The sequence below is a fragment of the Telmatherina bonti genome (assembly GCF_933228915.1).
Source record: "Telmatherina bonti genome assembly, chromosome: 13".
NCBI lineage: Eukaryota > Metazoa > Chordata > Actinopteri > Atheriniformes > Telmatherinidae > Telmatherina > Telmatherina bonti.
In genome coordinates this window covers 25,293,372-25,307,563 of record NC_136611.1, presented here as the reverse complement: position 1 = coordinate 25,307,563, position 14,192 = coordinate 25,293,372, and the positions used below count along the sequence as shown (strand labels likewise).

At 38.1% G+C, this 14,192-nt stretch overlaps 1 protein-coding gene across 2 annotated transcripts; it reads left to right on the top strand.

The window, feature by feature from the left end:
* The first annotated feature begins 2,875 nt into the window (after positions 1 to 2,875).
* On the top strand, positions 2,876 to 9,832 carry zfand5a (zinc finger, AN1-type domain 5a). 2 transcript variants are annotated; one of them, XM_079251076.1, is made up of 6 exons: positions 2,876 to 3,091; positions 6,169 to 6,330; positions 6,876 to 6,978; positions 7,070 to 7,155; positions 7,611 to 7,736; positions 7,884 to 9,832. In XM_079251076.1, exons 2-6 carry the CDS (start codon positions 6,171 to 6,173, stop codon positions 8,030 to 8,032), a joined length of 624 nt encoding a protein of 207 aa, XP_079107202.1. In that variant the 5' UTR covers positions 2,876 to 3,091; positions 6,169 to 6,170; the 3' UTR covers positions 8,033 to 9,832. The 2 variants fall into 2 exon arrangements, with proteins under 2 accessions (XP_079107202.1, XP_079107203.1); XM_079251077.1 differs by having other exon boundaries at positions 2,876 to 3,165.
* Positions 9,833 to 14,192: the final 4,360 nt, after the last annotated feature.

Below are 14,192 nucleotides of genomic sequence, written 5' to 3'. Positions count from 1 at the left end.
CCATCTGTTGTCATAGCAACATTGTCACTTTCAGCCTCTCACGTGTATCAATCATGGCTGGGAGAAAAGAAATGGATGAACCCCTACATTTTACAAACGCACACATATAGTCCAAGCTTTGACAACGAGGGGGATGGGTAATGATACCCAATACTCGACACCTCCCACTCTCTCCTCAGCTGCCCCACCACCCCCCTAAAATCCATGAACCTTCACATACTAACCACACACATGCTCTGTCTTTTCTGCTCTATGCAGGCCTGTGTTAACACAACATTGAGACACAAAGAGCTCAGTGTAAAACACAGTGAAGGTTTCCTTGCCTTCCCTCTCCTTTACTTGCTCACATTAGAAAATGCTTTTGAGCCTATGTCTGTACAATAAAGTAAGTGTTGCTACTGTTGTGTTTGATATATACATAGAGAGCAGTTTACGTCAAAACAAAACAAACCCTGTGATTGTACAAACACAATTACATTTTTTTTCCTTGCAGAGTAACATGTTAGGTGTGACTACAGGCTTTTTTATTTTACTCAGCTGACATGATTTGATTACTGTCCTCTCAATCAGAGAATGACCATTCTTTCCTATAATTGTATGCAAATGTAATCAAGGCTGGTCTTGGTGAAACTAGATAGTCAGGCTGAAAGAAGTTAACATTGACATAATGTGATACAGTATGTGCTGATCAGGCACTTGAAGTAAGACTGTCTCTCTTCCAAAGAGCCTTTTTGAAGCTGTAATATTTCAGAGTAGTGCTATTTAATCAATAATCAATTGGTCTTTTCAAATTATCAATGAATACCACCGTGAGATTCCTAATGCTTTCAAAATATTTTTATTTTTTGGTTTTTCCCTTAAAAAAACATTTGAAAATCGATCAGTAAATCAAAACCTGTGGAAATAGCCAAAAATTACTTAAAAGTAGTTGGTTTGTGCATAGGCTGTTTTGGGAAGATAGTCAGAGAAACTGAAAGCTGGTTATTCGGGCTAAAGTTTCAGGCAGTGAAAACATCACATCAAGTTGTTCATTCTCTTTCTGTTTGTCCCAATATACGAAACCAGTGTTGTCTGTGTAAGCAAAGCACTGTGTATGTGTTACTGTGTATGTGTCTGAGAGACCAGATTCCCCCTTGAAAAAGTACGGTGAAGTCCACAGCAGCATAGCAACTCCCAGTTTCACTTTCATTTAACATTTTTGAATAATTTCTGCATGAAACAGAATGAATCTACAGCCTGAAGATTGTCGAATCCTTCCATGTTTACCCAAATCCTCTATCTTACACAAGGTTCCTTAATATGCACACAACACAGGTGTTGTTTTCTTCTCAACGCTGCCTGTAGCGCCTGGGGAGGGGTATGACACAATGTTTAAAAGGAAGCAGAATCTGTTGAGACTTGTTCAACTTTACAGCTCACAAAACATACTGCAAGTGACTGGTGAGCACATGTTTTCATAGGGGCTATGATCCAGTGCCTGTAGGTGTTCAAAACAGAAGTTAATATGAAATCCTCCCAAAGAAAAAAAGGCAAAAGTGATTTATGTTATGATCTGGGTGTCACAGGTAATATGTGTATACATCTGCTGTGGTAAGATGTACACACAAGATTCAGATATACCAAGACATTAAGTCCAAAGTCCTTGTTAATCATATCTACTATGATATTTTGCCTGGCCAGCAAAGGGGGGAAGGAAAACTATAAACTGTATGAAATTTTTCTTTCCCACTATTTTATTTTTCTCTCATATTCTACTAAATGAAATCCTCTCCCAGTGTCACAGCACAATTTTGCTTTAAAGGTCGGGTCCAGTTAGAACATGTTAGGCATAATTTGTTTGTTGCTAAAAGTTTAATTTTGAACCTCTCGTCATAAATTCCATAAACAATGTTGAGGGCTCCCCCTGACTGCAGTCAGTGGTGGCTACAGAGTGTTTTTTATCAACACAGTACTATTTCACAACTGTTTTCTGATCTGTACATGCTGTGATCTTTTAGTGCTACTCAGCACTTATCTTTTGTAACCTCCCACATGATATGTTTACCCTCCCAACATCAGCATTTTACCATGTTTGTGTATACTTTCTTTTCTGTGCTCCTGCATGTCTATCTTTGCCTGGCCCAGTTTGAGTTAGATGTGAAGAGATTTTTCCATTTTGAGGAATTTTTGCCATTCCTTTATTGAACAAATCTTCCAAGATCTGTTTGCACCTCAGTATCTCAAGTTAACATTTGAGTTAAAATTGATTTTTCAGTACAGCTTATAAGATGGAGTTGAATATGTACTGTGGTTGTGATAAATTAGGACAGGAGTAGAAGTTCATAAGGCTCTTCCTTGGGTCTGTGTATCCGAGTAAAGGTAAACTCATTTTTACTATTAATATGTAACAACTGCCCTCGAATTAGCTGGTATCCGTTTTTTGTGGTATTTTCCAACCCCTGAGGTTTGTTTGTTGTGTCCTCTTGAAAAAAATATTTACTCCCAGGTTGTTGTGGGTGTGGAACAGCAAGTGATCCAGAGTCTCCCATAACAAAAAGTGTCCATATTACTTGAGCTATATATATTGATGTGCTTGTGTGTGTTATGTTGTTCGTTTTCCGTATTCAGCGTTATTCATTACATTATTCATTCATTCTTCATTTAGGTGGATTACTAGTAAATGGATTCGTGTCCTTGTAGGTGGATGACGAATACAGATGTAATAACGCAATCCTGGAATGGCGCATGCGCTCCTCCAACCCAACCTGTCTGGCAGAGACGTACAGAGCCTTGGGGGCTCCGCGGGCAGCCAATGGTGACACGTTGTTTTACCCGTGACATCATCCGCCACTCCTCTTACTAAAGAAGGAAACAAACATCCATCCAGAAGGGACGGGAGACGGAGAGAGGAAGGAGGAAAGGCAGGAGGCCGAGGGAGGGACTGCTAAACCCATTTAAATCCGCCTGACAGAGAGGAGGACGACGACTCGGAGACGCTGCTAGAAAAAAAGGACATTATTGGGACCTGAAACCTTCGAGCTTTTCCTTCTCTCATCAAATAAACCAGCCACTTTTTAAGCCGACTCGCGAGAAACTCATCGATTATTAGCAGGTGATGATCTTGGATTATTGCTTCTTTTGATTTAACAAAGAAGAAGACTTTTTAAACGATGTGAAGTTATTGAGGTAAACAGCAAAGCATTAGGTGTGTTTTTCTGAGAAGATGGTCGGTCATGGCGACCTTTAACGGAAGATTGAAAGGTCAGGTGGTATATACGCTACTTGTATGATAAACGAGCTTTGTGTCTTTCCTCCTTTCAGCTGCCAACACCTCCCTGTCCTCTACCTTACTTGAAATATTACAAACCCTCGAAACTTGACTCCGTCTAATTCAGGAGAAAAACAAGGGAGGGAGCTATGAACTGCTGGTTGCTTACTGTTTTTCTGTTTTCCCCGAGCTGGGGGATGGGGAACCAAAGCCTGTTAATTCCTGTCTAGAAATAGAAAATTCATAAGCCGAATAGACTAATAGACCGAGAGTTGCTCCCAAATTACTATAAATCATTTGCTTAAATGTTACATGGTCTATATATATATTTAAAAATGTGCTGGCTGTAGTTTCAGCATGGGGTTAGACGAGGTTTACTCGTTGTTGAGGACTTTGTGGTTTCACCAAGCCGTTTTTAACTGCTTAAGTGAGATTATATAACCATGGTTGTTCACATTACCTAGTCGAGACTGCACCGAAAATGGGCATTAGTAAGAAAGCTGCGATAAATGCCAGATAGAAAGCAATGTCTAAACAGGAAGCAGGGAGATCGCAGACAAAGGAAGAAAGGAGAAACAAAGGGAGCAGAGACCACACTGTCTAGACTGTAGGTTATTTCACAAAACAAGCCATGTTACCTTCCTGTCAGCTTCTGGTTGTTCCTTTTTTAAACGATGTTGTTTTTTAAGAGCTACCATTTATTGCTCGTCAAAAAAGATACATGTAAATAAGTGTGGGCTTTTTCTGTAGTGCCCTTCAGTGACTCAGGAGTTTTGAGCTCAGCAGGCCCTGAAATATGAGCTAAGCTTGACGCTGATAAACAGGTCTTCCCCTTTTGTTTGCAACAGATTACCTCACATCTGTATTTTTCAATGTCTTGCTGTCCATGGAAGGAAACCAATGAATAGCATTTAAAGCTAGTCAAGGTAACATATTAAATTGCTGTAAGACTTTGGGTTTATGTGAAAGGAAATTGTGGTGATTATAGCAGGTAATCTTCTCCGAGCTGGAAACCCCCTGACTTGCCTTGTTAGTCTGGGTTTACAACACACAGTTTACTTCATTATTGTCATATACAAAGCCTCCTAAGGCACACATTGTAGTTGGATTAAATACATTCAGCTTCCTACTTGTTTTTAAGGGATCTTTGTAAATATTTAGGTAACAAGCCGTTGTTGCCCTGACAGCTGGACTAACTAAAACAGCTGATCCTTGCTGTTTATTGTTCCTCTGTTACTTCTTGTTAGCTGGTGTGGTTATGTTCATTGTGATGTACTTCATGCTTCTTTTGTTTCCATTGTGATTTTTAGTTAAAATGTGCAGCTCAATATACATCTAATTTTCTTCACGATCAACACATCAAGTAAAATTCCCTTTGAAAAACTTGGAAGTTACCAGTCTCAGGCCCCGTCCTCCTGTCTGGTATTTTTCTGCAGTCAGCAGTTGAACATGTGACAGAAATAGCAGCAGTCTTTGTAGGTTTTTACAAAGAAACACTTTGTTGCCACAATGGCGATAGCGTGCAGAGAAAAAGAGAAGGAAACAGGAGTTTGGAGTTAGCTCAACATTTTATGGCACTTGTTAGTAGAGAAACCTCAAGTGAACTGACAGGACACTCTGAAACACCTGCCAGCCTCTCATAGAACATTAAGCTCGCCTGCCATGTTTGTGTCCATGACCAGAATATAGACGAGCTTCACACCAACAAGCAGGCAGCTGCCGTTTTGCAGTTTAACAGGGGCAAAGGTTGTTTACAAGGAAAAATGATACTGTTGCTGTGAATGCTGGTAGTTGTCAGATGTGATCAGATGAGTTGTAAAAAGGCCAGGCCAGGGCTGGCGGACAGGATGCCGCTTACCCAACTAATCTACGTCTTCCTGTCTGCCTGATTGTCATTAATCTAGGTGTTTTTGATCTGTTGCCTCCAAGTCAGTGTCTCCCATTACGCAACGTCCTGATGCATGACGATACAGCAAGACAGCGTCATAGTACTACGTGTTCTGCCAAATTACTCACATACAGTCTAGTTTTCTGGATGTCATTGTGGTGAGTTATGACACAGGAAGTATAGCGATATCTTGTATGACAGGAGGAACGGGGTATGGACAATACTTACTCAAACTTTTAACTCACATTGTTTATCTTCATTTATTATTTCTTCCTGTCAAGAACAGAATATTATTCTATGTGTTGAAAATGTTTTTTTTTTATTAGGTTGCTGCTAATGTCTCAGTGCTTAGATTTCTTGAAATGGAGGTACTTCATGACCAGATACATTAACCCAAAAACTGTTTCAAATCCTGGCTAATTATGTTCATAAATAAGTTAAGTCTGCAGATATAAGGAAATAACTGACTTAAAGTTGATAAGAAATAAATAACTAACAAGGTCTGGTAAGACAAGAACTTTCTGAAGTAGTTATACAATTAAATACAAAAGTGGAATTTGGGTTTAGTTGTGGGAATGAATATTACAAATGCTCAAAGAGCTGTCCCAAAGGTTGAAAGGGTGAAAACATGGAGGATGGACACGGTAAACAAGGCTGTCAGGCAGAATGGAGTCCAGCTTTGCCAAAGGTGCTGAACAAAGTACTGTGAGTGTTGTTTGTTCCATGGACCTCCTGTGGAGAAGTGCTCATTACTGTATTTAGGCAAGGGCAATTGGAAACAGACAGAGGACTTTTTTTTTTTTTTTTTTTTTTTTTTTGTTTGGGTGTTTTGTGTTTTGAATTATTATTATTATTTTCATGTGACTTCTGTTATATGTCGACCTTGCTGTGGACTCTTGTGTGACGTTAACATGTTTATCAGAACATTTTAGCCTCCATGTCTGCTCTGTATTGACATGTGGATGTTGAAACAAATGTCTCTGTGTTCCAGTCTGTCTAATAAGCATTCTCACTCTGTCTCTCGTTCTGTTAGCAATGGCTCAAGAGACAAACCAGAGCCCAGTCCCCATGCTTTGTGCCACAGGCTGCGGTTTCTATGGCAACCCAAGAACCAATGGCATGTGCTCTGTATGCTACAAAGAACACCTGACACGGCAGCAGAGCAGTGACCGCATGAGCCCCCTCAGCCCAATGGGTAAGACCGCACACAAAAACTAAGATTATACTCCTACTTTGACAACACAAAACATGATGCAGTTTAGATTTTAAAGCAAACTAACAAAAAGTACTGCTGTTTAAGAACAGCCAACAGTGTAAAATGGCTTAAGAAAAGGTATAGTTATTTCCATCCAAATCTATCCAGTCCTAAGCCAGTTTATATCGCCTTTGTATTTTGGGCAGGAAAAAGCTTTTTTTCAATACAGTGTTTTATGCTGCTGTTCACACCCACTGGCTACTCCTCAGGTTTAATATTAGATTAGATTAGATGCTTTTGTAAAAAGCAGCACTTGTTTTTTTCATGTTTTTTTTTTTTTGTTTGTTTTTTTTTTTTAAGAAAGGAAAATTCATCACAAAGAGTTTGTTTAGTTTGAAAATATTTTACTGTAAATGACTGAATGTTTTGGGTTTTTTTTTTACACATTATTTAAGGTTTATATGTTATTTATTTTTTTCAGAACCAATGTAATTGACTGAGTTTATACACTTTAATAAATTATAAATGCCATTGTCCTCATTTAGGATCAACTGCTAGTCCTACCTCAGAGGCCTCAGCCATCCAGAGACTAGAAGCCAGTCTAGCTAAGGTTGATGCCTCCCCCACCTCTTCACCAGATATGTCTAGGTCAGTATTGTTCATCACTTACTATTGAGGCTAATTGGTGAGCTTTCCTTTGTTTTGAGTTGTTGACTAAGCTTCCTATTTGTACTTGCAGAACTGTTCAAGGGTCTCTTCCTGTGACTCAACAAATGACAGAGATGAGCATCTCGAGAGAGGACAAGCCTGAAACCCTAGAGCCTGGTAAAACATACATAAATACCCTTACATAATAGACATATTGTAGAAGCAAACACATACAGCTGAAAGCTCACAGACATCTTTGGGTGAGCTTAGCTTTGTGGGACCCACTGCAGCCTCAGTTTATTTTTGATGCTTTGCTGCATACCTGAAACTCAACGGTTGGTTTTACTTACAGCCTCCAAGAAAGAGAGGGTGCCTAAAAATAAACCTGTTTAAAAATACCTCTACACCAGAGGAGACTCTCAGATTTGATCCTACCTTCTTGAGTAGTGTACTGTTTTCTGCCAAGAGAAAAAGGCATACTTTAGAGATAAAAATATAGATATACAAATTGCTGTAATGTTGAAGAGCACTGCTATTTTATGCTCTTATGTAAATTGCAATTTTCTCATGATGGTAAATTAAAGATTGTGTGGCTAATTTGTCATTTCTGATCTTCTCTTTTTGATGTGCAGTTGTAAGCCAGCCTGCTTCTAGCCCTACTCCTGTAGCCTCTTCCAGTGTTGAAGAAACCAAGGGTGACACTCCGAAACCCAAGAAGAACAGGTGCTTCATGTGCCGCAAAAGGGTGGGCCTTACAGGTGAGCAGAGCAGCCTAGAGTAATCTGATGCAAACATTATGCATGATAATTTTACTGGATATAATTTGAAAAAGATGTTACTTTCTTTCTGCCTTTTGAGTTCATCTCACCTGTTCTGCCTTTGACCCTTGAACTTTGTGCTTCTAGGGTTTGACTGTCGCTGTGGTAACCTGTTCTGTGGCATCCACCGATACTCTGACAAGCACAACTGCCCCTATGATTATAAGGCCGAAGCTGCTGCCAAGATCCGTAAAGAGAACCCAGTGGTTGTGGCTGACAAGATCCAGAGAATATAAAGTTAACAATATGGCAGTGTTGGCAATGATGAAACATCTTGACAAAGACTGGAGTATGAGTGTTAACCTTTGGAATGGGCACCGACATGAGTGGCTAACTGAGGATCGAAAAGACTTGATTTACAAAATTGCAACCTCAAAAAACAAGAAGAAAAAAAAAAAAAAACCAAGAAAAAATATGGAACGATCCGTCTGAGGAAGATGCATGAATGATCACTTTTTTTCTGATTCATTAGTTTGTTTTATCCTATTTTCTGTGGTGTGACTTTGCCGCTGTTGAGTCCTTTCTTTCTTTCTTTTTTTTTTTTCTTTTTTTTCTTTTTTCTTAAACAATATATATTGTCTTATTAAGTGCAGACCAGGCTAAATGTCCAGGATATGTTGTGCTCCCCTCACCCATACCCGGCGCCATTTCGTGCCAAACTGCCACTTTACTTAGACTGTGTCAAAAACAGAGGTCTTTGAAAGCATTCAGAGTTGAGAGAAAAACTGTTCAGACAAGGTGTTTCCCTCAACCTTACGTCGTCTTCAATGCTTTGTTGCTACTGGAGTCATTGTCCCATCCCATGCCCCCCCCCCCCCCCCATCCTTGCTAAAGAGTCTTTGTTACTTTGTCTTTCCTAGCTTTACCTACCTCACAGCTGCTGTGTCAAGCAGTGTTGTCTTCCCTTTTAGTTTATTGTCAGCTTTGACCCCAGTAGAACAGTGGATCATCATGACAGTCGAACTCGGTGACCCTCTGATCAGCTTGCCTCTATAGACATTGATTGTTCGGTTGTCATGAGACCATTTCCATTAAACTCAAAGGTATCCTGCTAGTGTAAGACAAATTACTTCACCGTTCGCTAAATTTAAGCATTTGTAATAGATGTAACTTTTCAACAGGGTTCCCCTAACTGGTTCGAGTTGACTTTGTAATCTGATACCTGGTGCAAGTTTGTGTGCACCAGTGTGTGATTTGAGAGGAAGGGCGGCACCCTTTCCTGGTGGGCCTGGTGGGTGAATTTATGCTAAAATGTTGTAGGGGCATAAATGAATGGAATAAGTGCATGAGTTACTCTTCATCTGCATTAGAGTTTCAGATATATCACTCAACTTAGGGTGTTGGATATTTTATTTGCTGAGACAATTATCTGATATGTTTTAACTTTAACTTTTTTTTTCTCTCTTCCATTGTACTGATGTTGGCGCATGAATTCAGTGCATTTATGAAGTTAGTTTTTTCTTTTGGTTTTTTTGTTGTTGTTTTTTAATGCGCTAACACAACATTCATGTGAGCACAGTGTGTGTGTTGATGTGTGAGTGTGTTTCCCTCTCCTCAAATCCTTTTTTTAGCTGTGGAACTACCCGGTTTATCAGCACATGTTTACAGTACAGGAGCATGCCAGAGCTAGACTTATGAAAAATAATAGAAATCAAGATTAGATGTAACTTCTCATCTGTCTAACAGCTATTGGTCTGTGTGTCTGCTACAGAGCACCACTGAAGAGCGCGTGTGCGTGTAATTGTGGGTGTGCACGTGCACATACCTATGCGAAAGTGTGTTTCCATGGCTGCCTGACACATGTATGTTTGTGATTTGTGTTACTTTCCCTGTGAGGATGTTTTTCATCTAAATGATAACTGTATGTATCTTTTGAGGTTGTTTTTTTTTTTTGACTTAGTTATATGCAAATTTGTACAAAAAAAGAGGAAAAAAAACAACAAACTGTGTTGATATTTATGTATTACATATAATCTTGCTATCCAGCATTACAACAGAATAGTATCATGTAAATAAAACTGTACAGAGAGACATAACCAAGCCTCACTCTGTTTTCTTGCACATAGTTGGTTTGTATTGTTGGAGTTTCAGTGTGTTTGCTCTCCAGAAGCAAAAAACCTTTAATGAAGTTGGTTATGTGGAAAAAATTATCTGCCCCTCAGGGAGTTTAGAGAAAGTGTTTCATAGTGCCACAACTCAGGTTTAAAGTGATTTCAGTACTGTATTTATACCTTGTAATGCCTTACCTTGACTAACCTGACTTCTGACTATAAACCTCATCAAGATGCTTGTCTGGGTCACACAGGAAGTATTAGTCCCTGGACCCTGAGAGAATGTGATCTTGTTCTACTTTATCTTGGCACATACACAGCACTCACCGTGTCTGTTGTGGAAACATTGTGTTTTCACACTCCTGTTGGGAGATCCAGCATGGTGTGTATTTGCTGATGGCGTCACAGCAACAGCTGCTCAGACAGCTGAGATGTGCTCGTGGTGTTCCTGTGACAAAAAGCTACAAAGATCACATTGTCTGGACACATGTCTTGCAGATAGTGGAGAATTTTCATTAAGCTGTGTTGTTAAATTAATATTTTAACCCATTTAATAATCATATATGGACACAAGCATGCATATTTCATGTCTGCAATAGTTGCATTTATTAGCTGATGCAGTCACAGACAAGAGAAGAACTGAAACACTGTATGACTGCTGCAGACATCATTTGTTTCTAGTATGTAGCACACAGTGTGTGCAGATTTCAACACACCTCTGCCTGTAATTTGTTGCCACAATGCACGACACCCGTTTATCTGTGCTGCTCTGTCTGGCAGGGTGGGCCCAAGTTTGTATGCAAATAGGCTGGAAGTTTCATGACTGCAGACAGTAAAGAGGAACTGGCTATTATCTCTTAAAAATAGTCATAACCACCTAATAACTTCACTATTTGCATTTTCCTCCTTTTCATGTGTGTTCTCCTTTGTCAGTCTAAAAAATGTACCACTTTACACTGTAAGTGTTGTTCCTACCTATAGTTTTATATCATGCCACTTTAAAAGAAAATCAATTTGCCTCAAAACTAAAAGATATAATTTACATATTAAAGGATGAGACACAGGAGCAATTACCAAAAGCTTTGAATGGTGAAAAATGAACACGCATATAAACAGGAAGCAGTTATACTTGATATGATTTAGGAAACAGAGACGGTCTTCCGTTCAAAGAGTTATGGTTTTGATTTTGACTGGTTCGTTCTATAAAGCCAATGCTGCCATCTGGATGTGAATGCTGGGGAACTACAACAACTATGACACAATTAAAAGGCACTCATCCCTATGCAATCTGAGTCATGCAGGGTCATGTGTATCAAGCCGTGATATCTGTATTTACAGTTGAAATGCAGTACATGCATTCAGAAAAGTGGAGAGGGAGGTTTTCATAATGTTGAGTATTAGTTTGCTGACATCCATTAAAATTTCTCAACTGAGTCCAGACTTTGACAACATATGTGTATAACTGAAAATACAACTGGTGCGTCAGATTGACAAGACAAAAGTGTAAAGTTTGACCGTAGCCAGGTAGTATGAAATATGTCATTAAAATACAGAATTTTACCAACTCCATCAGCAGCAGAAATACTGGCATTGGTTTAGAGATAGGGAGCTTCATTCCTGTCTTGGAGAATTGCTTGTCCAATAACTTTTCCAAATAATGACAAATTTATTATAATATGGTTGTAGGGAAGTGGAACATGTTTGATATCCAAAATTATCCTGATTAGTTAGGGCCTCTGGGTGGGCGATAGTGCTGGTTATGTTGAAAAATTGATCCAAAGTGAAATGCCACTAAGGGACTAGGAAAGTGTATCACTGCATCTTTGAGAAAAGAAAACTGGAACCTTAAAACAGCAAAATGTGAAAAGGTAATTGTTATAAGAATATTCTTCATGTAATATTGTACAGTATTTTTTTTAATATCTTTATAATACATTTTATTACAATCATACCATTATTTTTAACGTCATTACTGCATATGTGTAAACGGAGAGCGCAGACCTCTGTCAGGGAGCCCATTTCCATCTATGTTGTAAAGAATCCCTTTAAGAGATTCCTGTGTCCACAACTCCTTCCTGATCAATTCCAAAATTCAATTAAGTTGGACTAAGACCCATTCTCAGGGGGCGAAAAAAATCACAAAATTCAATCCATTAGTTTTGTGTAAAGTTGCCAACAAAAAGACAGATAGACAGATAAACAGATAAACAATGCAAACACATAAGTTCCTCATGTTGTTTTTGAAGTCCTGTCATCTGTTTTAATGCCTATTTGGGACTGTATTACTTTTGTATAAACAATGACCACCAGGGGGCATCACTTAGACAGCAGGATGTTCCGTTGGTTCCATTCATTTTCTGAACAATTTTATTCCAATTAAATATGTAGGGAAGCTAAAAACTAACCCAGTTGCTACTATGCCAGAAGCATGGCATACCCTGGATATGTGCCCAGTCTATTGCAGGGCTGGCTCTATGGGTTTTTTTTTATTGAAAATAAGCAAATTAGAGGAATGAGGTTTGTTTAACAGAGAAAAACTCTTCTTTGTACATGTGTGGTAGGTTCTTAAATGCTTCAAAAGTAACCAGTACAGCAAAAAATATTCAAATTAGCTCTGGCATTATATAAAACTATAGGTAGGTACAACACTTCCAGTGTAAAACGTTTGATGGCACATTTCTAGAATATTAAAACATGGTTGAATTTGCATTACAGAAAATATTAAGACGGTATAAATAAAACACCACACTACATCCTCCTGATATTTTCTTCAGTATTTTAATCTTCAGACTTTTCCTTTAGTTATAAAATGTAAAAGTATTAATTGATTTCAAAATGCTGAATAATCTGCTAACAGCTAGCACAGCATAAAAAGAAGCAGAATATTCTGTGCATAATGAACAGAAAATTACATACACAGTTGAATTCTTTTAAGGATGTTGAGTAGTTCTATTTAAATTACAGCAACCAAGCAATATGTTCGATGTGTTCATGGAAAAAACAAGCTAAATATAATCCACATTAAAAAGGTAAAACTAATGCAGTTTGATTACTTGTTTACTGTTCATTTGCACTCGCAGCTGAGGCTGTCCTCATACTAAGATAATGACAAACCTCAGTTTTTCCAAAGCTGGAATAATTTCTGCTGTAATATGCTGTAATCAAATGGATACTGAGCAGTTCTGATTGGGTAATGATTACTAATTTTACTCTTTCTGTTAAGGTCACTCTTCCTTACACAAATTCTTCCCTTTCAATTCCCTTTTTAGGTTATCACAGGGTTTTTGGGTTCTTTCGAAAATGTGATTCCTCAGGGTAAAGAAGTTTCATAACTTAAAAGCAACGGGTATTGACAATGGAGAGGTAAATTGGCCCTTTTGTTATATTTACCTTCTGCAGGTCAAGCTGGACTTTGTTGCACCAGCAATGGATACTCATATCAGACATGGGGTGTGACCTGGTGTTCAAGATCGGTGTGAAAGTGAAGGTAAAAGTAACTCAGACTAAGCAAGAGCGTCATGACAGCATTCTCATCTTTTTGTTTCATAGAGAATGGTCAGAAGTTTTTCATCTTGTAGATGTTCAACCTGATTTGTTTCTTGACTCTGACAGTAAGCATGTCACAATAATCCCAGCTCTTACAACAGTACCTATGTCTGAGGTAGATCTGATGTTTAAAGTTAGAGATTATATAATTTAAATCCAGATTAAATATTGGCATTAGACAGAAAACTGTGTTACTTTTTTGTTTTAAAAAATGTACATTGTGGGTTCCAGTTGTAATATCTATATAAACATTTTCAATAAATGCTCAATTAAACACCATTATCTTTTTACAAAAGCTGTTATAAAATATTCATGAGCATATTCCAAAGTGAAGCGGAAATAAGTCCAGTCATCAAAAAACTTAATAAATAAATAAATAAAAAAATTTAAAAAAATTAAAAATTGATGCAGTTAAGCTTATGTTCCCAATCTAACTTGTAGTAAAAAATTAATAAATAAATAAATAAATTTGCCAGACAGACATGGAACACTGATTTAAAGAAATATAAAAAGACAATATCGGACAAGGAGATTAAAATAAAGAGAATAAGGGACAGAACAAGAGATAAGACAAAAGTCAACATCAAATAGAGTCTAACTAGCTGGAGAGAGTTCAGATTAGAAAGTAGGATGCAAAATAAATGCCAATTTAACTGTTGTTATGGGACATGTCAGGAAAAAAGACAAAGGTGAAATTGTAACAAACAGGAAGAAATACAGCAGAAATTTAGTGAAATCCACACTACTACTAAAATTTGTTTTGTAAAATATAGAAAATGTTTATAAAATTGACACTCAC